The sequence below is a fragment of the Thamnophis sirtalis genome, unplaced genomic scaffold (assembly GCF_051295495.1).
Source record: "Thamnophis sirtalis isolate CommonGarterSnake01/CBP01778 unplaced genomic scaffold, rThaSir2_p1.2 scaffold_2, whole genome shotgun sequence".
Classification (NCBI taxonomy): Eukaryota; Metazoa; Chordata; class Lepidosauria; order Squamata; family Natricidae; genus Thamnophis; species Thamnophis sirtalis.
In genome coordinates, this window is record NW_028261382.1 from 11,470 (window position 1) to 34,533 (window position 23,064).

The 23,064-nt window shown below is 46.8% G+C and overlaps 1 protein-coding gene across 1 annotated transcript; it reads right to left on the minus strand.

Moving 5' to 3' along the window:
• Positions 1–248: 248 nt before the first annotated feature.
• ONECUT1 (one cut homeobox 1) lies at positions 249–8,151 on the minus strand. Its single transcript, XM_014058712.2, has 2 exons — positions 6,852–8,151; positions 249–1,749 (listed from the first exon to the last, which is right to left on the minus strand). Exons 1-2 carry the CDS (start codon positions 7,879–7,881, stop codon positions 1,457–1,459), a joined length of 1,323 nt encoding a protein of 440 aa, XP_013914187.2. The 5' UTR covers positions 7,882–8,151; the 3' UTR covers positions 249–1,456.
• Positions 8,152–23,064: the final 14,913 nt, after the last annotated feature.

The following is a 23,064-nucleotide window of genomic DNA, read 5'->3' on the forward strand; positions in this document are numbered from 1 at the left end:
TTAATTACTGGGATGGATGGATGGATGGATGGATGGATGGATGGATGGATGGATGGATGGATGGATGGATGGATGGATGGATAGATAAATAAATAAATAAATAAATAAATAAATAAATAAATAAATAAATAAATAAATAAATAAATAAATAAATAAATAAATAAATAAATAAATAAATAAATAAATAAATAAATAAATAAATGATAAAAGGCTCTAAATCACCTCTTGTCAGTTTGCTGCTCAAAGCTACGGTAAGTCTATGTTCCAGGATTTAGGCATTTTAAATCATACCAATATTATGGGCATAAACTATATAAATGTAAGCATGCATATAAAATGGACAGTATTTGAGAGCTGGACTAAAGTACACTTCTGCATAAGATTAAACATAAAAAAGTTTGTCTGAGATGCAGAAAGACAACCTGTGCTTTACATGGGGATGAGCTATATGTTCTGATCACTTCTGGAAAACAGTGAAAAATATTTTCACAGCTAGAATAAAAGTCTTTCTTGTGTGTTGTTACTATTAATTAGTTTATCCCTAAACTCTGCATAGAATTGAATGTAAAAATAGCTTTGAAGTAGTAAAATAATTGCAAAAAAATACCAGCAGTATATTAAATGTGTTCTTTGGGACTATTTTGATCCTTTTGCAAGATAACCGTAGTTTGGAGAAAGGTAAAGAATAGCTCTATTACTAAGTCAACAAAGAGAATGTAACTGGTTTGAAGGAGAGTCAAAATGTCATTACCTTCTTTCAACTTGCATTCAGAGTTTATACTGGCAGACCGTCAACAGAAACCATATTGTTAAAATGAACATGGACAATTTGCTGCTTTAGGCTTGTAATTGCCGTAGAAAACTTCCTTGCTGCTGTTGCCTCCGCTAAGTGTTCATCTCCGTGGTTTTGCCATTAGGAGCCATATCTGAGGACATGTATTTTGATAACAAATTATCACCGTGCTCCAACATTAGTTGATCGAAGACTGTAGATAAGTGCAAGAATGAAAGTGTAAAAATCAGTTTTCTCCAATGGTGGGTTTCCAGTTTTTTTTTTACTACTGGACCGCTTGTGCGTGTACGCCACACCGCTACTACCGGTTTGCCCGATCTGGGCCGAACCAGGAGCAACCCACCCTGGTTTTCTCCCTCTATTTCCTTCTAACCATTTTGCTTTGCAAGCCATTTTATGAAAAATTGTTATTTAGAGCAAATTCAAAATCAGATGAAATAAGTCTTTGGTTTCTTTGGACGTATAAATAATGAGTTAAGTATAAACCTGCTTTCTTGAGGTCCTGCTCATTTGTTTTAATAATAATAATTATATCTACATATATATGTGTACATGTGTGTATATATATATCCATACACACACACACACACACACCACCCAACTCCCAGCAACTCTGGGTGGTTTTAAAGCTCTTCCACCAAAACTAAATTTGCAGCCCTTCCTTTAAGCTTTGGTACAAGTGCTAGAAGAAAAGGATGAACCGCCTGAGTCGGCACGGCCCTCATCTTGCCATTTGTCCAGGCTTCTCCTTCGTGCGTTCATGAAGAAATTGCTAACTGTGCTCAGCTCCAGCCCCAACTGATGGGAAATGGTGATCTGTAATTCTTTGGAAGGACGTTTATTTTCCTTGAATATTGCATTGAGAGTTCGGCGCTGGACATCAGTAAAGACCAGTCTGGGTTTTTTGAGTGCATTTCCTCCGTCTTTCCCTTGATCTTGCTCCTTCCGTTTGCAAGCTGCAATATTATGAAGAAATCACTTTCAGACTTGGGGTAAATAAGAGAGAGGTGTTTTTTAATAACAATCTATTATATAATAAAAGGGTTTTTAATAAGGAAAGGCTGTAATTTTATAGCAGAATATTTACAATGCAGTCTTAAAGACAACCAAAAAACCATTGGGGTTCAGTGGAATTCATTTTTCCCCAGATAGGTGTATATTACTAATTTCCAAATTGTTTAGGATGTAAGTGACTGTGAATTGAATGGCTACAACGGTTAGGATGGACAGGCCGATCAATATTAAGTGTGGGGAAATGGATTAAAAGGGCTGCAGTGACACGTCGGCCAAAACAATGTGAACCCCACTTTGTGAGATTAAAACAGTTTTTAACACATTTGTTTTAGAAAAACCCAAAATCGTACACATATTACAAGTTTAAAATGTGCATATATTTTCCACTGCTTAACGCTAATTTTGCACTATTCCAGTTCAATAAGACCTGACATCAATCTTCAGATTCAGAAAACCATGAAAAGAAATCCTGAATTAGCACTCAGATGTTTCAAAGTTGGGCTGGTAGGAGGTGAGGATGAAGGGCTGAAGTCCTGGGACATTCTGGATCCTTGCTTCCCAAAGATTTCCTATTCTTAAGAAAGGTCAGGTCTCTTCTTTCAAAGTTAGAACCAAAACCATCATCTGGGAAAGATGACTCTGTCTCTGGATCCCAGGATGTTCTAAAAAGTTTTATACGACTCTTTGAATTGAAACTGCATTAATAGCTAAACCATGCTGATTGCTAAACCATGCTGATTTCTTGCTCGTTTTATTGCAGGGGCCCTGCCAGGCTATCTTCTGACCCCAGGTGAGATGCCTGCTGAAGGAGATGCGGGGAGGTTAGGCTTTGTTCCAATCCCACATCTCAAACTGAGCACTGTACATTTTGCATTTGTGTCAGCTCATTAAGAGAGAAGTGAAAGCTAACAGACAAACACAACCAGTTACACAACCAGATAGAACAATAAATTAGTGGAACAGCTTGCTTTCAGAAGTTGTGGGAAGGTTTTAAAAAACAAATTCGACAGCCATTTGTCTGAAATGTTAGAGGGTCTTCTGCTTGAGCAAGGGGTTGGATTAGACGACTTCCAAAGTCTCTTCCAACTCTGTTATTCTGCTAAACCATTTCCTACTTTTAAGGACAGGTTTATGTCCTGCGTACACCTACAGAAAAAGGCAAGAATTATCTCTTCCTGGCAGCAGCAACAAAGCCGAGCAGCTAACATTAAAAAAAAAAAACATATTTATGGCCAGGTTCTCTTAAAGGACAAATGTCATTTCCTGTGGATGAATGACAGAAGACTTTGTTATGAGTACACCATTTGCATTTGAAATGAATCATAAATCTGATCTAATGTGAATTCCTTAGGAAAATCTGTTTGATATTCCAAAATAATTTTTAAAGGTTCTATCTAGTCAATAATCATTTCCACATCTTAAAAAAGGGGAAATGTGAATTCAATTCTATTTTTTTGACGCAAGTATATCTACGTGCTAATAATAATAATAATAATCACAGTGATAGACACCCTGGCCGTTGTCAGAATGTAATCCTAATATAAATGTACTGATGTGCAATATTCCTCACTTTTTATGCAAGTAAGTGAAATAACTACTGTTAGGTTATTAAATCAAGTGGGCTCCCAATTTTCCATATTACTTGCAACCGCCAGATGGCACTTCATTTCTCAGAATGAGAAAGGAATGCAAGCCTCTAAAGATGAGCTTTGGAATGACCCTTATTATAGTGCCTGGCCAGTGAGCTGGAGCTGAAAATTACACAATTCAGCGGACTAGTCCGTCCGTGCTAATGAAATGACTGCAATATTGATGCCAGGAAAAGCAGAAATAAGTGTTTCCCCCAATAAAAAGCTTTCTCCTGCTTAAGTGAATGAGAGGGGTGGGTGGCCATAGCAAGAGCTGGCACCAACAAGCATCCTCTTTTAGATATGGCCAAGGTTAGAACCAGTCCTCTCTTGGCTTAATCCCATTAGGTCCAAATTGACCATCCCTGCCACAACTGAGACTCCCCTGCAATCCAAAGAATAAAAGCCTCCACACAGCCAAAGGCAGCCCCAGGAAGTGCTTGCAGTATAGTAACAAGCTCAGAAACCCCAGCCTTCCAACTTCCATCAGCTGACACCCTCCACCTCCATATCTCCTGCCCTCCTGAAAGACCCATTTTGCCTAACAGTAGGAGTAAACCCAGGCGCACAGACTTATGTATACAGGTGTCCACCCTGACCAGCCAATCAGATCCCTAGGATCTTCCACCTTGCAGCTTTCAACCTCTCAACCTTTGCTTTTTATTGTCAGGGTCCCTCTTTCATATAAAGCAGACTGAATAAAGAGCTGGCCATTTTTCCTCAGTGTTATGCTTCTCCGCTCTGAATCCATGAGGTTCGGGGCTTAACCTAACTGAAAGGAAAGGGTTAGTTGTTTCTTGCAAAAAGAAAGATCAGCAGAAATTATTTATAAATGAAGGCAAATCTACGTGTATTGGAAAATGTTGCAAGATCCAGTCTGGGTCAGTCACTGGGACCAGAGGTTTACTCTTCCAAGCTTTTCAGACTAATGCTGGAGCCCATCCTCAGGGAGCTTCTCTCTCACCAGAATGTGCAAATGTTTATCTCTTGGGCTGGGTTAGAATCCTGCAAGGAGGCCCCTCAGCAACCTAAAGCCAGAGAACCTTGAATGGACAAAGAGCCTCAGTCCACACATATTAACTCAAGGTTTCTCCACCAAGGTGAGAACACTTCCTGGAGCCAAGAAAACAAGGGCCTTTGTTTTAACAACAGTGGTGTCTCAATTATAGAGCGCCATGCAGGACTGTTTCTCAAATGAAGACTCTCTTTGATGGAAAGCTGTTTTTTTTTAGTAAGATAGGTTGGTGTCATACATGATGGTTTAAATGGCTGGACTTAAGAGCAGGAAGACCCAGGTTCAAATATTCCCCAAGCCAGGGAAATTGTAATTTTGGAGCAGTCCTTCTCCCCAGACTCCTTAACTGAGCCTGCCACGCAGGATGGTTATCTGGTAACCCAGCCGAGCTCCCGCATAAAAAGCAGGACATAAATTTAGTGGCTAATAAATACTAATACTGATAATTAGAATAAGTTAGAATTAGTACAACAAAATCAAATATAATTTACTTGATATTTATTTCTTGCATAATTTTCTTGGGTAAGGAGGCATTCTGTTTTTGAGCGCTAAAGACATGGAATATAGAGGAAATACTTTTCTTGGCCCATTTTAGGGATCTTGACTAGAGATATTTATCTGACCTTATCTAGTCAGCTCCAGAGAGGTTCTTACCAAGTAGCCGTTCACAGGATCGAATACAAGACAATCTTGGTTGCTTTTTGTAAGAACAAATTTGGCCAAGAAACTAGCTGTGGGTAAAAACAGGAGATCCAAGCTCTGCTAAATTCCGGACTTGACGAGCCAAAGAGAACGGAGCACCGCGAAACGCCCCAGGACGCACTTTCACTTGCAGGAGTTTCCACCGCTCGGCCGGGATGAATTCTTGAAGGCCACCGGCGCGAGCGGCAGGAACTCCAGACGAACTCGGTATAGACGCAAACGCAAGAAATCTGGCGAAGCTGCACTTAATTCTAAGAAAAAGCCTTTGTTTGAATAAGCACCACCACATCCACGGGGCTCTTCTGCGGGGGGGGGGGAGGGGGGTTGGTTCTGAGCATTGCTCGCTGAGACAAATGCAGGAAGTCCGGGAGAAAAGGGGAGTCTCTTTTGGGAAAAGCTTCTCTGCCTTCTCTTCCCCGAGCCACTGCAGCCACTTGGGCGCCAAAGGCTCATTTCGGGAGCCTTTGGACCGCCACCCGAGGAAAGGGCGGCGCGAGCGTCTTTAGAAGAAGCCAGCCGGCCCCCACTTGCTTTCTCCGTTCTCTGCCCTTCACGACGGGAAACAGTCGCGAGAGAGCGCTTCCCTCTTCCCCTCCGACTAAGCAGGGTTGGAGCAGCCCAGCTCTGCCCTCGGCGGCGCCTCCCTTGGGAAAGTTGCCCTCCAGCGACAACGGGCCTTCCTCGCGCCCCAGTGGCCGCTCTCCTTAACAGGGGATGGGTCGGCGAAGGGACTTTGCGTGGTTTTCGCTGCTTCTCTGTGGGCCAAAAGCTCCAACCAGCGGCGGCAGCCGAAAACAAGGGAGCCTTCCTTAGCAAGAGCCAAGGAAGTCCTGGCCGAGGAAGGCCGGCGTAGAGCAGCCCCGGGATCGGCTCATCTTCCTCTCCTCTCGGGAAAGGAGAGTTGCTCTCCAGGCCCACGAGGGACAAGCCGTCTTCCCGCCCCAAAAGCAGGAAAACCTCTTGCCGCCTCCTAAAATCTGAGCCCTGGCCTACACCGCTGTCGGCGTCCAGGACGTGGCTGACCTGCGCGCCTCGAGGAAAGCCGTTCCGTCGACGCTTCGATCCCGCCAGCTCAACTGCCTCTGGCCGGGGGGGGGGAGCGGGGTGGGGCTGAGCTTCACAAAGCTCAAGAGCTTCACTTACAGGGCAAATCCCCCCCCCCCGCTTTCTATTTCCCCGCTCCTCCGAAGCACATCACTTTTCAGATCCACTTACTGCCTTCCCACCCACCCAGACGCCCGGAGGCGACCCACAACCATTTGGGAAGGGCTTCTGTCCCTCCCGGGCAAATTAGAAGAGCTAAGCAAACGGTCCCAGATTTGACCGGGGGTCGGGTTGCAAGCCAACTCCCACCAGTTTCCTCCCGGTCTGGAAACGCTTCAGAAAGGCACAAGCGGCATTCAGTTTGGAGGCTGGTTCGTGTGCAAGGAGGCGCGGCCCTACAGGTCTGCAGCGAGGCCGGGAATCCCAGGGCGTCCCGCCGTCCCTGGCACCGGGCAGGATGAGGGAGGGGACTTCGTAGGCGGGCCCGCCCAGCATAGGACTTAGTCCCGATGGTTCCTGGAGGCCAGAGCCCCTTCCCTCTCTTCCCACCGGGCGCAGGAGAGGGAGCGTTGCCTCTTTTGCGAGGTTTCTACAAAGGGGATCCCAGGAAGACGGGTCTTGCCCCTCAGCCTGTGCCCACATCGCTGCCCCTCACCTGCCAATCGGAGCGCAGACATCCGCTGGAATTCGGGTTCCTGCAGCCACTTCCACATCCTGCGAAAGGTCTCCCGCCCGGATTTGAGCTTGCTCCAGGGTTTAGGATTCCTCAACAGGTCGGAAAGCGTCCCCTGCGAGCGGCAGAGGACTCTCTGGGCGAAGATGGCCTGCGGGATGCTGTAGCGCTTCAACTCGGTGGTGATCCGCTCGGCCACGTCCTTGGTGTTGATCTCTTCCGGCTGCCCTGAGTGGTTCCCGGCGCTTCCTTGCGAGGCGCCGGCGGGTTTGGGTTCCCCGGAGGAGGCTTGGATCTGCCCGTGCCCACGGGCGTTCAGGTGGCTGTGAGGTCGGTGATGGACCCCGCCAAGCGGAACTAGGCCGGCCGCAGTCTGGGTGAGATGCTGGTCGCCCGGCCGGGCTAAGAGGGGCGGGTGCTGGGCTTCGAAGCCGCTGGGGGTGAGCATTTTCTCGGCCGGCATGGCGACTCCGGCGTGGGCATAATGCGGCAGCCCCTGCTGGGTGGTGTGGAGTCCGCCCAGCGGGGAAAGGCTCTGCCCCAGGCCGGCCGCTTCTTTGGGGTACGGCGAGGGGTAGAGATTGTCGGAGAAGAGAGGAAAGTTGCCCGCCAGCCGGTCCTGCGCCTGCGGCTCTGACTGGGGATGGTGGGGAAACTTGGCCGAGACGGTGGCGATGGGCGGCAGGGGCGGCTGCAGAGGCGGCAGCGTCGCGTAGTTGCTGCTCCCGCTCAGCCCGGCGGGACTCTGGCAGCTCCCATTTAGCGCGGGGTGCAGCGGCCCGGCCAGCGGGGGTGCCGCGGAGCTCCGGGGATGTGCACGGGAGCGGTATTCCTCGCTGCCGCCGGCAACCAGGAGGGAGGCCAGGGCCATGGCGCCTGCGGGGGGAGCGAAGGGATGCCCGCCGCCCGCTTGCACGCCCGACGCGCAGTCCGGAGGCCCGGTGCTCCGGGGTTCGGTCGCGCGCGCCCCCGCCTCACGGCTGAGTCCCGGGAGCTTGCAGAGATGCGCCATCGCCAAGGACACCTTCGGGCGGGACGGGCGGGCAGTCGCGGGGGCCGCCCACGCATCGGGGCCGAGGACGCGCACTCTGCCGCTGTCCGAAGCAAAGCTGGAGCCGAGACTTGGCGAGGCGCAAACCCGGCAGCTCTGTCTTCGGAAGAGGCGCGGCGCAGCCCACGTGGACGGCCTGGCCCTCCGCCGGAAGGCCCGCGGCCGCCCTAGAATGGTCCCCCGGCGGGGGCCCGACGCCTGCCCGGCCCTCCTCGCCTCAGGCGCCGCGCTCTTTCTGCGGAGGCTTCGGACGCGGAGCGCAGCCGGGGCTGGCGGGCATGCGCGCTGAGGCTCCCTCGACCCCGCCTCCCTTTCAGCCTCGCTCGACACCCCCTCCCTCCCGCTCTCCACCGCCGGAGCTTTCCAGGCTTGGGGGCGAGCGGGCGCCCGGCCCGCCGCCTCTACCGGGAAGAGCCCGGCGGGAACGCAGCTCGGCCGGCATCTCCCTTCTAAAGGACGGGACGGTTTTCGGGGGTTGGCGCGGGCGCTACCCAGCCAGCCAGCAGCCCCCCCCCCCCCCCGGGAACTGCGAGCTCGCCCTGGGAGCCTTGTCCGCTTCACTTCCGGCTTGGCGGAGTGCAGGAGGTCGGCGGGGCCGGGACGATCCTCGCAGAACAGCCCTTCGCTCGGGATGGCATTTTTCCGCCTGGCATTTCTTCGCTCCTGTTCGGTCCGGCCAACAACAACACTGCGGTCAGGGCAGGTTGTGTGGTGGCCAAGACGCATCCCAGGTCATCGAAAGCGTAATAGGTTTCACAAATAAATCCTTATTTTATTATACACTATATTGCCCAAAGTATTCGCTCTCAACTGCTTCTGATTATGTGGATGGGTGAGCGAATACTTTTGGAAATATAGTGTACATGCATTTATTTCTTACAGTTTTATTGCGCCCCTGTTGGAGCCATATCTGGCAGCGACCTCCCAACCCAGTTGCTTGCCGTCCCCTTCAGTTCCTACTTCTCGGGCACATCCGCTCCTCGCAGATTTCCAGACTTCGGCCTTTGTCTCCCCTTCCTCCCCCGCCCCTATATTAAATAACCAGTTCAGGCTCCCCAGCAAGGAAAAGGGGAGCTCCGCTCAGTTCCTCATACTGAGCCTGTTGGAAAAGATTTTCTCTTGAAAATTCAAATAAATTGAATTTAGAGAAATTTCAGAAATATGGAACTTTAGTAAGATAATTCTTCCTCGGAAGAATAGGAACCACTCAGCGGTGCTGCCCTGCAGTGATTATCTACTGACAATAACAGTGTAAATAAATCACAGACATGAACATACACCCTGGAAATGAAGGCCAGGAAATTGCCTAGAGACAGACAGAGCTGTCTGTCTCTAGGCAAGTATATGCAGAAGTATAATTCCCCTCCCTGCAAAGCATTCTTTTCATAATCTTTTTGAAGGAGAGGGCATGCTTATTTATGCAATTTACGTAGCTTACATTTTGCTCAATGTTATGCAAATGGCATTCCTGTTCCAGGAGTGACTGAGCCCGAGCTCCTCCATTAACTTCTCAAACTCTGGGAACATGAGGATCAGGACCAGCCCAAAGCATTTGGCAACCTGAGGCCAAGCCTAAGTTAAACCTTCCCCACCGTCTCTTCTAAGCCACAATCATGTCCCTGTTCTCAGCTTCCCACATCCAGTCACTCAAGTCTTCAGTAGCTTACATGAATTCACTGTTGGAACAATTTACTTTGCAGAGGTTTCTTGGTTTGGTTGCATTTCATGAGTTCTAATGACAGCCTGAAAAATGAGAGTTACAGAGTTACGGTGTTTAGTGACTTGAAATTCAATGAAAGCAATGCCAAGTATCAGATGGCCATTGGTTGCCAATCATGCTCAACAAGACTGAGAAGTAATCATTTTAAAAAGGAGCAAAAAGGGCCATGAATCTATCACTTGTCTGCAGTTGTATGTGATAAGATATGGGGATGTTTTTATCACTGGACAGAAAATATATATAGACAAAAAGAAACAGAAAATTGAATAATTTGAAAAAGAACGCAGAATTATAGGGGAGGAGTCGAATTAAAAGGCAACTGAAATGTAAATCTAAAGGTAAATGGAAGATAAAAATAGATTTAAAATGATGTAACTGTTAACCCATATGACACGCTGTAAGATTACTGATGTAAGAGTAAGAATTTAAAAAAAAACTTAAAAAAAAACAAACCACAACCTTGACTATGTATCTGAATGGTCAAATAACTGGCAACTCCAAATCTCAACCAACAGATGCTCTGTCTTACACATTGGGGGAAAAAATCAGAACACCAAATACAAGTTAGGTGGATACGACCTCATAGATGACCCCCCCTCAGTCAAGGACCTTGGAGTATTCATATCAAATGAACGAAGTGCCAGAGCTCCCTGTAACAGCATTGCCAAAAAGGCATTAGGAATTGTTAAAATAATATTGCGAAGCTTCTCCTCCAGTAATATTGTACTGCAAACTAGGGTGTACAAAATATTTGCTAGACCAATTCTCAAATACAGCTCTTCTGTCTGGAATCTGCACTATACACAGGACATTAACACAATTGAGTGAGTCCAGAAGTATTTCATGATGAATATGGAGATGAATATCCAGGAAAGGAAACACTGGGAAAGGTCATCTGTTGGTATGGACCAAGTTCTCATAAACATGCTGATGTCAATGTCATCTAGTTGAACATCTTTACCCCAGGCTAAAGAGATATGTTGGAAGTTCTGATCCAGTGCTTGGAACTTAACAAGAACCAGATTCAGCCCAAGCAAGGTGTTGGCTTAAAAGCCAATTGACTCTGGGGTGGCATCAACTTTGGCTTTTGATGGGGTTGTGTTTCTCCATAAAAGAGTAACCTCAAATTTGGAATCCTCTTAGTCTCACAGCTCCTGCTGGAAGACATGATGAAGGCTGTGGTACCAGCTTCACCTGGTATTTCAGTGTGGCCTAGAGCAGGACATGGTAAAAATAGTCTCTCACTGTTTCCACCTCAGGATTCAGTTACAGCAACATGGTCTACCTGGGAATGGGAGTTTGAAGGACAGTGTTGTCCAATAATTCTGTTGCTACAAGAGCTGCACTGACTAACAGTTGGCTTCTGAATACAATTCAAGATACTGGATATTGCCTATATGGATCAGGACCTGGGTACCTTAGAGACCACCTGTGCCAAATAAATTATGTCAACTGACCAGGTAAATGGAAGCATATGCTGAAGGACCACTCCTTTGGGGAAGGAAGACGGGAGGAGGCATGGAAGTCCTTAATGGCTGCTCCCCTCCTATGGAACAGCCTGGCAAAGGGCTCTCAACGGCCTTCCAGAGAATTGACTTCTGGCTTTTCCAGAAGGCCTTTGAAGAAAAATCCATGCCAAATATGGAGATATTATTGTTACTGTTTTATGATTTTAAATGCATCTTACATTATTCTATATTGTACGGTGGCTTTAATTTATACATCTGCTAGTGCTTTAGAGTAAATGGTCTATAGTTTTTAGTGAATAAATGATAATGCTTATTAAAAACAATGTGAAATTAGTATAGCATACCACTCAAGAAATGACAGGCAAAATGTAGACCCCTTATCTCAAAAAAAGAACAATTTCAGCCAACGAGAAATATATTAAAAGTATAATCCCTACCCACACCCAATCAATTACAACTCTGGGTAACTGAGTAGCTATTGCTGCACAAAATGCAGCAATAAAATATTATAAAATAAGCCATCAGATCTCTGAGGGGGGGGGAGCAATCAGAACATCAGAAAGAGATCACCACCTGCACTAAGCCAAGGTCTAGAGATTAGGGAATTTTTTTTAAGGATAGGACTGGAAGGGGGTATGAATTTTTGTATCCTGTACTTTAGAAGGAAAGTTTTCCTGTGATGGGTGACAGAAGAACTTGGGTTGTCAAAACAGAATATTTAACCATTAATCGGTGAGAAGAAATGCCAGTGACTCTAGTGCCAATGCCACAGTATGGTAATAGAACAGAGTCTTGTAGATATAGAGACGACATAGTTCCTACAGATGGATGTGGGATGAATGAGGCAACAGCATTCTGATGGCAAGAACTGGGAGAAGAGAGACAAAGTGCCCATTTTTGATGTATTGGAGACATTTTTCTGGAAGATGTAAAGCTGAGTTGGGACTGAACTTCTTTGGAGCATATTATACTGTGCCCGATGGACAGAGCCCAATCGAAATTCTTCTAAAACTCTATTTAGATTAATTTTGAGGGTGGTAGATGAATGGGTGGAGCTTTTATTCAAAACATGAACCACAGAAGGTTTAAACCTGCATTTATTTCTCCATGTTTAGGGCTGTCATCAAGAATGTCTGTAGGATCCTCAGTGTGACACAGCTGTGACTAATTTACATCAGAACCTCACACATGGTATGAATGTTGTGTTCTATTTTAATTATGTATTGTTCTTATGTGTCACTGTTTGTATCCCCTTCCCCATGAGTTGTAAGCCGCCCTGAGTCCCCCCAGGGAAAAGGGCGGCCTATAAATAAACTTTAAACTAAACTAAACTAAACTAAACTAAACTAAACATTACTTTATCTGATTTGTTTTTCACCAAAGGAGAAATGTCATAACCAAATATCGGCTGCCTGTGGCAATTACCTCTTGTCAAAACAGCTCTATCATCTATCTTGGGTTCACAGCCAATTAAAAGTGCTGATTAAAATTTAGGGTGTTCTTTTAGGCAGAATTGGGTGACTTTGTAGACTGAAGCATTCTTTATCAGTTTACCCTCACTTCCAAAATCCTTCAATCCCACCACCACATTTATGGAGCTCTCAAGAATAGTTACTCCCAGGCTTTCGATACTAGTAAGGGAAAGCCACAATTTTCAACCAATACAACGAATAAATTTTAGACTTGAATTGACCGCATTATTCATTCTGGCCCTGAATTCTCAGGAAAGATCGGGCAAATTTCAACTTCACCTCGATGAATGGCTGGTGCACATCTATTTGTGAATTTGGAAGGAAAGGATAAATCAGTGGGGATCCAGAAAGAATAGTAAAATTTTACATTTTAATGAGGGCTGTAGCGCGTAACAATACCATTGAATTTCATTTCATTTCTGCCAAAGAAGGCGTTTGGTAGGAGAAGCTCCAGACTGCAAGCTTTAATCAGGCATTTGGTTATGCCAAAACCTTCAGTTTCACCTGGAATTATCATGAGTCTCAGAGCTTGTATGATGTTATGATTTTAGATTTAGTATGTATTGAAAACAATTTTAAAAGACAGTTTTAAAAATTGTAATGGGGTTTAATTAATTATAGATTGTTGTTTCGTTTCTTTTTAAAAATGAAACAGATCCTCTATTCGGAATCTTTTTTAGTAATGTACACGAGGGAATATATATAAGCGACTACATAAATTATTAGAACTTTGACTGAAACTTCGATTTTAGAATATTGTAACCTGGTGAATATTGAAAAGCTATTCACTTGTATTATTTGGATTTAATGTTTGAATTATAAATGTACTCGAAAGAGAACAAATCCGCCAGGGCCTTTCTTTGGAAGCCGGCAGGCAGCGTAGAAATATCGGTTATCAATACCCAACGCCCAAACCCGCGCCTGCCTCCCAGGGAGCGCTCCTTCTCGACCGCCTCTTCTGCGATTCTGCCTCTTCGGACAAAGCCCGCCTTACGCTTCTGGCGCACTCGGCATCTCTTGCGCCCTTTGACTCGCTGGGGTAACGGCCCCAAGCCCCGGAATTTGGCTCCATGCGGATTTCCCAGTTCGATAGCCTTGCGCTCCAGACTGGATAGGATTCTTTCGGAATACTATCGGAATGGCGGCGCTTTCACTCACTCAGGAAGATCCGCCAAGCGAAAAACATTTGGCCAGAGCCAGCAGAAACGCGAGAACGGCCAACTGCCGGAAGGAACCTTCCCCTTGAAGGGTCGCCCTTCAAGAGGAGCCAAGTCAGGGTTGATCTGGAAAGAAGTCTCACCCGAGACGCCCTTGGCTAAGACTTGAGGGATCCCCAAATCCTTCGTTGTATGGGTCCAGGGAGCCAGGATTTGGGTCTCATAAGCGAAATCCCCACGAACGGCCTGCCCCCGGCGGCGCCCCAGACACGGTGCAGAAATAGACAAGGGATCGTCGCGCTCCAGAGATGTGGTGTCCCAACCGAAGTCCACAAAAGCAGGGCCAGCAGGAAGCAGGAGGCTAACTAGTCACGCATGTCCGGCCATCCCTACCCCAAGGACTGCAAATCATATGCAAATAGAGCGACCGGGCACCTCTGTGCGGGAGAGAAATCTCACAAGCGGATCCAGCGGCCAGATGCCCACGCGGGATCCGCTAACCCAGCCCCCGCCCGCAATCTTTTCGAAAAGGGTTTGAGGCTCTCAGGCGAGGGTTTCTGATTCTACCCCTGAATGCGCTGTGTTCAGTCAGAAAGAAACTTACGAAAACTCGCAAAACGCTAACTAATTTAGCATTAGATTTCGGGGGAAACCAGGATCTTAAATCACTTCAGCGAGCGGTATAAATTGCAGCCTTACGGTAGGGGCCGGGCGGTCCAAGCTCGAAAAGTAGCCATATTCAAAGAGACTGAGAGGCCGATATTAAATATTAATCGGCTGGTGCCTTCCTTCGTTTCTAACTTATTATTAATTAGGCGCCTCTAGTCTTTTTGCAGAAAGCTCCGCAGAGTCAGTTGCAGCTTTAAATATGAATTAAAAGCAATTTCAAGTGACTGTAATGCGAAAATTATTCCGTGTCTTCCAAGGCGGAGATCAAGAAGCCGCAGATCGATCTTCCGGCACTTGGCTCCGAAGGACAGAGGTTATTGATAGCGGGTATTAATGACGTGGATGATAGCAAAGGGGAAACAAAGAACCAACCAGTTTATAAACTTTTTATCTGCTGTAGCGCCAGCCATGAATTACGGAGGCCACGGAGGATAATTTATGCATCCTGAGGGTTCTTTTATCCTCTCTCAGGGTTCGAACATTTCAGTGCACAGACGCAGACTAATGGGGTTCTGGGCAAGCCAGATGATCACAATGAGAAGCAGAGACCTAGGGAGTCCTGACTGAGACCAGAGAAGTGGGGAGAGGGGAGGGAAGGGTGGCGGGGCAGGGCAGGACAGCCGTGGAGCAGCGAAAAGAGCCCCTGCCCACCCACGCAGGAAGAAGCGGTGGGCAAGGTGGCTGGCTGCCTGAATTTTTCCGCAGTCTGAAATGCTGCCCTCTCCACCGCAAAGACTTGGAGGCGGGGGTGGTGGTGGTGGTGGTGGTAAGAAAAGGATGGGCGGGAGGGCGACCCGACCGGGACAATAATCAGTTCATAGGCGCTTCCATCCTTATGCGTGACTGTATTTAATCGCCCGACTGGGTGGGGAGGTGTTTGTTTCTAAATAGCAATAGCACTTAGACTTATATACCGCTTCACAGTGCTTTGCAGCTTTCTCTAAGCGGGTTACAGAGTCAGCCTCTTGCCCCAACATCAATCTGGGTCCTCATATCCCTAAATGAAGGTCGAGAATATCTACAGGACGGGCGAAAATAGCTGGGCTCCCGTCGCCAAAACCAGAAGCGTCAAAAGTAGGTGGATTTCAGTCGCTTGATTCCCACAGAGCTTGGCTCAAGAGCGGTCGTTGTGACCTCACGTCCTGCTGCTAATTAACTGACGAGAGGGGTGGGAGAGGAAACGGCACAAGAAGAGTCAAATAGAAGGAAAAACAGCGGATTATTAAAGAAACAGGAATACTAAAAGCCAGGAGAGAAAGATTAATCTGCATTAAAAGGGATCCTGTGTTCACCAGATTGCTAGGCTATTTTATGAAAAGTTTCTGGAACTTGTAACATTTTACTTTATTAAACTTACAAGCTGCTTGACTCCAGGCAACTCTAGGTGGCTTATTTCTTACAAAGAAAAAATATACTTGATAAACTACAGAAAATGTTCGCTGTCCTCCACTTCGTTAAATGCCGTTTCACCCTAACCCTAGCTTGACTTTGGGGAACGCCGATCTGTCAGAGATTTTATACGGTTCCCTGGAACCAAGTACACAGGGAAATCCAGAAAACGTTTTTCTACATCCACTCTTTCGTTTTCTCTCCTCTGTCAGGAAGTGAATGTCCATTTTGAGGACTGCGTGTATATAATCTTGTACTATTAAAATAATCTGTGTTGCCCACAGGATGCCCCGACTCCATGGAAGCCAACACCAGTCAGAACATAAAACAACTGAAAGAAGTACACAAGGTCAGGAAATGTGGAAGGAGCAGGTGCATAGAATCGCCGGCAATCGGACATGATGAAAGGGGTGCTATTATCAATAGAATAAGCAATCAAACACAAATAGACCATGTGAAGCAGATGAAATTCAAAAAATTAGAATATTGTGCAAAAGTTCATTTATTTCAGTAATGCAACTTAAAAGGTGAAAGTAATATATGAGATAGACTCGTTACATGCAAAGCAATATAGTTCAAGCCGTGATGTGTCATAATTGTGATGGTTATGGCTTACAGCTCATAAAAACTCCAAATCCACAATCTCAGAAAATTAGAATATTGTGAAAAGGTGCAATATTCTGGGCTCAAAGTGTCCCGCTCTAATCAGCTAATTAAGCCGTAACACCTGCAAAGGCTTCCTGAGCCTTTAAATGGTCTCTCAGTCTGGTTCAGTAGGGATCACAACCATGGGAAAGACTGCTGACCTGGCAGTTGTGCAGATACCATCAGAGACACCCACCATAAGGAGGGAAAGCCTCCAAAGGTAATTGCAAAAGAAGTTGGATGTTCCCAAAGTGCTGCATCGAAGCACATTAATAGAAAGTTATGTGGAAGGGAAAAGTGTGGAAGAAAAAGGTGCACAAGCAGCAGGGATTACGGCTGCCTGGAGAGGATTGTCAGGAAAAGGCCATTCCAAAGTGTTGGGGACTTTCACAAGGAGTGGACTGAGGCTGGAGTCAGTGCATCAAGAGCCACCACACACAACGGATCCGGGACATGGGCTTCAAATGTCGTATTCCTCTTGTCAAGTCGCTCCTGAACAACAAACAACGTCAGAAGCATCTTACCTGGGCTAAAGAAAAACAGACCTGGTCTGTTGTTCAGTGGTCCAAAGTCCTCTTTTCTGATGAGAGCAACTTTTGCCTCTCATTTGGAAACCAAGGACCCAGAGTATGGAGGAAGAATGGAGAGGCACACATTGCAAAACGCTTGAAGTCCAGTGTGAAGTTTCCACAGTCTGTTGATTTGGGGAACCAGGTCATCTGCTGGTGTTGGTCCACTGTGCTTCATTGTCCAGGGTCAACGCAGCAGCCGTCTACCAAGAGATTTTGGAGCACTTCATGCTTCCTTCCGCAGAGGAGTTTTAGGGGAAGGGCATCGCGGTTTTGTGGTGGAACCTTAGGGGGATGCTGACTTTATTTTCCAGCAGGACTTGGCACCTGCCCACACTGCCAAAAGCACCAAAACCTGGTTCAATGACAGTGGGATTACTGTGCTTGATTGGCTAGCAAACTCACCTGACCTGAACCCCATAGAGAATTTATGGGGCATTGCCAAGAGAAAGATGAGAAACATTGGACCGAACAATGCAGAAGAGCTGAAGGCCGCTATTGAAGCATCCTAGTCTTCCATAACACCTCAGCAGTGCCACAGGGGCCCAAACCAAGTACTGAGTGCATGCTTATACTTTTCAGAGGTCCGATATTGTTCTACGTACAATCCTTGTTTTAGTGATTGCATGTAATATTCTAATTTTCTGAGATTGTGGATTTGGGGTTTTCATGAGCTGTAAGCCATAATCATCACAATTATGACACATCACGGCTTGAACTACCTTGCTTTGCATGTAATGAGTCTATCTCATATATTAGTTTCACCATTTAAGTTGCATTACTGAAATAAATGAACTTTTGCACGATATTCTAATTTTTCAAGTTTCACCTGTATATTCATGTGTAAGAAAAACAATCCCGCGCTTCTTTCCTTCTCTTAAAAAAAAACACAAACGCACCACCGAGGGAGTCAAACCAGGCCCTGCAAAGCGAAGCCACATCCCCGCGCCACTGGTTAGCAAAGAAGCAGATTTATCGTCCCCGCCGAGCCGCCTCCTTTTCTTCTGCGAAGGATTCGGCACTGGGTTTTTTTCCTTATTTAGCCGGAGGAAATTGCGGGGCCCCGAGGGGCAGCATTGAAATACGGGGACGACAACGGACTGCAGATTTAAGGAGTTGAGACGATTCAACCGCACCGAGGAAGGAAAGTGGTGGCCTAGCGCTAGCCGGTCCCCCATACGAGGCCTACATCGATTAGTATCTAGAGTGCCGTCCGATCTGAATGTAATCTGCCGAATTAGTTATTGCCACCAAGAAGTTACACTTCCATCATCTTAATAAAATGTATTGAATTTAAGCCCTGCTGTAGAAAACATTTTAAAAAGCAAAACTGCCCGGCAGCGTTCAGCCGCGGGACTTCTGCCGCCCCCAGAGGGAAAAGAGCCGGGGCTGATCAGGGAGAGAGAGCCAAAAGAAGGCCAAGGGCAGAGGCCGCAAGCGGACATCCCCCCCCCCGAGCTACCAGGAGCATTCAGGAGAAAACGGCTGACCAACCGGGAACCGCGCGGCGCGTCCTGCCTGCTGCTGCTGCTGCTGGCCTCGGGGTGACTCCCGAAGAGCGAACGCCGAGTCGCTCTCCTCCGGGCAAAAGCGGGCCCACTGTGCGCGATTCACTGCTTGTTCTCCTCTGGAATTCAGAGGGAGGGAGGCCGACTCCGCCAGTGGGGGCGGGAAAGGCGGAAGCCTCGGCCGCCTCTCAGCCCAGTCCGACAAACGGGAGGAAGGAGCGGTTTCCGCCCGGAGGTCTCCCGCAGGCGCTCCAGTCGCCCAGCCCGAGCACTGTCCAGGCCTCTCGAGGAAAAGTACCGCTCGGCCACGCTGCCCGCCACGAAACTCCCGCCTGGCGAGGCCTATAGCCAGCCCCCCCCCCCCTCGGCTGGAAGTGCAGCCGAGCGGCTATTAACCCGAGCAGAGGCCGCGGGGCTGTCGCCCCTTCTTTCGAGTCTCAGCTGCAGTCCGCAGGAGGGGCTGGCCGGGCCGGGTGGGAGCGAGGCAGGTCCGTCCCTTCCGCCTTTAGTTCAGCCGAGCGGCCCTTCCTTTAGGGGGGAGCAGCGGCCGCTTCTTTCACGACGAGACTCCGGACTGGCTCAGGGGACCTGGAAGAGACCGGAAGGGAGAGGCCTCTCCTTGCTCAACCTTTCAGAGGCCGCCGGTCTCAGCCCCTCAGCAAAACACTTTGTCGTCCAGGTCAGAGTCTCTCCTGATCGCCAACCTCCCAACTCCTGGCCCTCCCCATCTCTATTGCCCCACATAGCTTCCACCTCTCACCTCAGTTGTGGGAACTTGCACCGCTAGGGTGTACGGTTGAACAGCGACCAGCCCATATTGTTGGGGAAAAGTGAATAAGTATAAGATCATCTATTTTCAGTTCTCAAAATGGTAAATAACCCATGCTATTTTTATCTTCAATAGGAAGATACTGTCTGACTATAGGAAACTACATACCTTAGATATTTTTCACTGCAGATTTCACTAGGCCTCAATGAATGCTGGGAAACACCCAGCTAAGGTTTAAATAAAAGATGGTATAAGTTGAAATAAGATATTCTCTTCAATATCTTGCTGATCGGGTCAGATGGCGTTTCCTAGGAGGTCATACGGCTTGTCTGTCAAGCTCACAACCTTCCCTTGCCTCAATTGGATGAGAACTGCTTAACCCTCACACTCTCATGTTGTCACCCTGAGTGGCTATCTCCAAACCCAAAGGTCACCAGAGCCACATCCCTCTGGAGCAGACATGCATCAGCCCGATAACCTTTGACAGCAAGATGGGCAGCAAGCTCTTTATGGCAGAAGGCCGAAAGATATGATGGCAGGTCGATGGAATTAAGAAATTTCTTGTCAAGTCAAAGGCCACTTTCATAGAGTGGTTTCCTTGAACCAAATAATATCACTTATGGGGGAAGAGGTTTATTTGGTGTGCACATCATAAACTTCTGATGCCTGCAAATGGAAAAAGAAAAATATTTAAAGAGGTTTTGATTGCTTTTAATCTGGAGATCTTTTGGCCTCTGCTTTTCTATGTAAAATAAATCATTTTCCCCATTTTCCCACTGTAAAAAATGTTTCAATCTGGTATAAGTAGGGTCCTTTGTGGATTGGAATAATTTTAACGATGGTAGCAATCTGTGTCAGACCTGCCACAAATTAAAACTTCTAAATAGAAATGATCCTTGTCTCTATTCGTTGAGAAATGTATAGTTTTATAAGAAGTCAAGTGCATTGCAGTACTGCATAGCCAGAACTGAATATTGCATGTCAAAATCCTTAAGTTTAACTTTTCCTTTCCTTAACTGCTTCCCATTGCTGACCCCTCCATATCAATCAGGTTCAAGCAAAATTCCCACATGCATCCCCGCTCCCCTCCATCCTCCCCAGAGTCCATGGCAGACTGTCACTGCATGGTCACCAAGCACAGCCAAGCATGAACTGGCAGCTGACCCTCTGGCTTCTATGGCTACCCAGAAGAGGCACTGCTGCCTGGAGGACTCCCGTCTCTTGGTACTCTGCAGGGTTCAGTGAGGACGGGGGTACTACAGGCCTCCCACCTGCCCTCTTTGGAGGTGTCAAAGGGTCACGTCAACCTGCTGAAAAGACACTCCTTGATGAATTATTGCTCTTTTTTTTTATTTGCCCTGCTTGCAGTCTAAGTTTATGTCATTTCTGCTAATTCTGCTAATGTTTAGGATGATATGTGGAAAAACAGGAACTGTCTTGTCTTCTCACTGAAGAGATCATCTCAGCTTGGTTGACAAAACACAAAGAGGATGCCGTGGAGAAGACTTTTTAGCATGCAAGAAGTTCAGAACTGAAGTTCCGTTATAATCACCATTTGGTGTGATTTGCTAATTAGGGTATAAAGCCCACTTTTCAGGCTGGCTTTTCCTTCCCCTCTTCCCCTCCCCCCCTCAGCTGATTTACAATAGGAAATAAGTGAGGTCATTATCCCTCAGCAACACTGTGAAATGGCTTCTAAAGTGCGATGAAACTCGTGAATAATTAGGTAACCATTATTAATTCATTTGAATTCATTTTAACAACTGTCATTGCAAGTCTGCTAAGTGGCACTAGGATGAGCCAAAAGACAGATCTATAGGAATTCAGCCCTGGAAGGCTGAGATCACAGGGGAGGCCATCCCCCAGACACTTGTTGTTTCCCCTGCGGGAGTGTGGATGAAAGGGGGGGGGAACTAAAGCAGCAATGAGGGGTTCCACTCAAGACAGTTCTCAAAAAGAAAAATAGCTGCCTGAAAAGCTCAGCTCAAGACACTTAGGTTAACTTTCTGAGTTCAGACAGTTCCAAGAAGCTGCCCAGATTTCTCTTTGCATAGAAGGAGCTGCCTGCCTTTTTGAAACTTATAGGATTCTTGATGTAAGTTTGGGAATGAACTTCCGGTTGGCTCATTGGGGCTGTTTTTCATCCTCCCCAGCCTCTGAAGGCTTTTCTGAAGCCTGGGGAGGGTGAAAACAGTCCCCCCCCCCCCCGGCCCTCCAGAAGGCTGAAAATCAGCCAGTGTGCACATGTGCGCTGGAGCCGACAATTGGCATACCAGCAAATATGGCTCTGTGTGCCACCTGTGGCACGCATGTCATAGGTTTGCCATCGTGGTGTTATAGCATTGAAAGTATACTGCAAACACAAGAGTTACTATATATTGCAACTGTTTTAAGTTTCATAGTCTGCATAGTTGGCTGCATAGTCTTCAAGGGTGCCCCTCAAGGGTACCCCTTCACCCCTGTATAAAGTGAATTTCAGTAATCCAGGAGATTACAGGGCCATGAATAGCCACCACCTTCCATCCCCTGCAGGAGACCTGCAGATCATCGGGTGCAAACTACTCAGTGGAGATGAAGTTTCCTCCTTAGGCACATTCTACAGAGTAAACTGGCCTGCAGAGTTGATTTAAATCCACCAAGGGCTTTGCCTCTGGCAGCAGTTAGTAGTTAGGCTTTTTGAAAAAAAATAAACAACTTTTGTGTTTATACTACATTTTTACAAGCTCTTCCCCTGCTACATTCCATTAGAAATACATTTAGTAAAAAGAAATACATTTCTTGCTTATCAAACATTTGAAAACTTGCATCTGCCCAAGGTGAAGTAAGACTCTTATTGTTTTCTCCTTCCCTCAGAAGGACCTTGAAAATGCCATTAAATAGCACCAGCCTCATTGGAGAATCAAGCAACATTAACTCATTATGTCAATAATTCATGGATCCTTTTCTCTAAAGTGGCAACATCGCACCATCAATCTGCAAAACTGCCACTTCTCCCGAGTGTGTGCAGTGTTCATAATGGGCTTTCTAACAATGTACTTTTGGAACAGGGTCACTGAACACGAACCAGCCAACATAGAGGCCTGACCTGAGTCAGCCAAACTAGCAGCTTATTAAGGCCAATTATGGACTATCAAGATAATGGCCCACCTGAAACCATTTCCACGGGGGACTCTTTAGAAACATGAATATCTTTCTAATAGTGAATATACAGGAAACCATCAGGGCCGCTACATTCAAACCATCGACATTTGAGAAGTGCAGAGGTTTGAAGGGCTAACTTGGCAATACAAGTCTTCAGTTATAATCAGGAAATTATCCTCCGCTGGGTTCAATCCCAGGAAGCAACTGGCCATAATCCCTACGACCTCTGGTTCCTACTTGCCTGCTCTCACTTTTCATATCATTTTCTACCCACGTAGGGTAGATTTGATGACCAAGGTGGATACTAGTCAGTTTCACAGAGCTAAAGTCATCAAAGAGATGGTCGATCCACATAACCTTTCCTGATATTTTCTTTCATCCCCCAAAAAACTCATTTTTTCTATTATAGGTGATCTTTTATATTTACCTGAACATACGTCAATAATGGTTTGTTGTGACAGTCATCCTATCAACTCACTGCCAGCTCTAAACAACCTCTAATGCCAGAGAAAGTCCCCTCATAGGACAGAGCTGTGATCCATTTCATCTAAATGCCTACCTCCTCTTCTGCCTGCCTGCCTGCCTGCTGCCACCACCACCACCACCACCACCACCACCGGGACGTGGGAGGGGGCT

What these genes read in the sequence shown, in the direction of transcription:
- ONECUT1 (XM_014058712.2), bottom strand. Translation starts at nt 7,881, where the DNA reads ATGGCGCATCTCTGCAAGCTCCCGGGACTCAGCCGTGAGGCGGGGGCG. An exon ending in GTCTGCGCTCCGATTGGCAG is followed by an intron (nt 1,750 to 6,851) that starts GTGAGGGGCAGC and finishes ATAATATTGCAG; the next exon opens with CTTGCAAACGGAAGGAGCAA.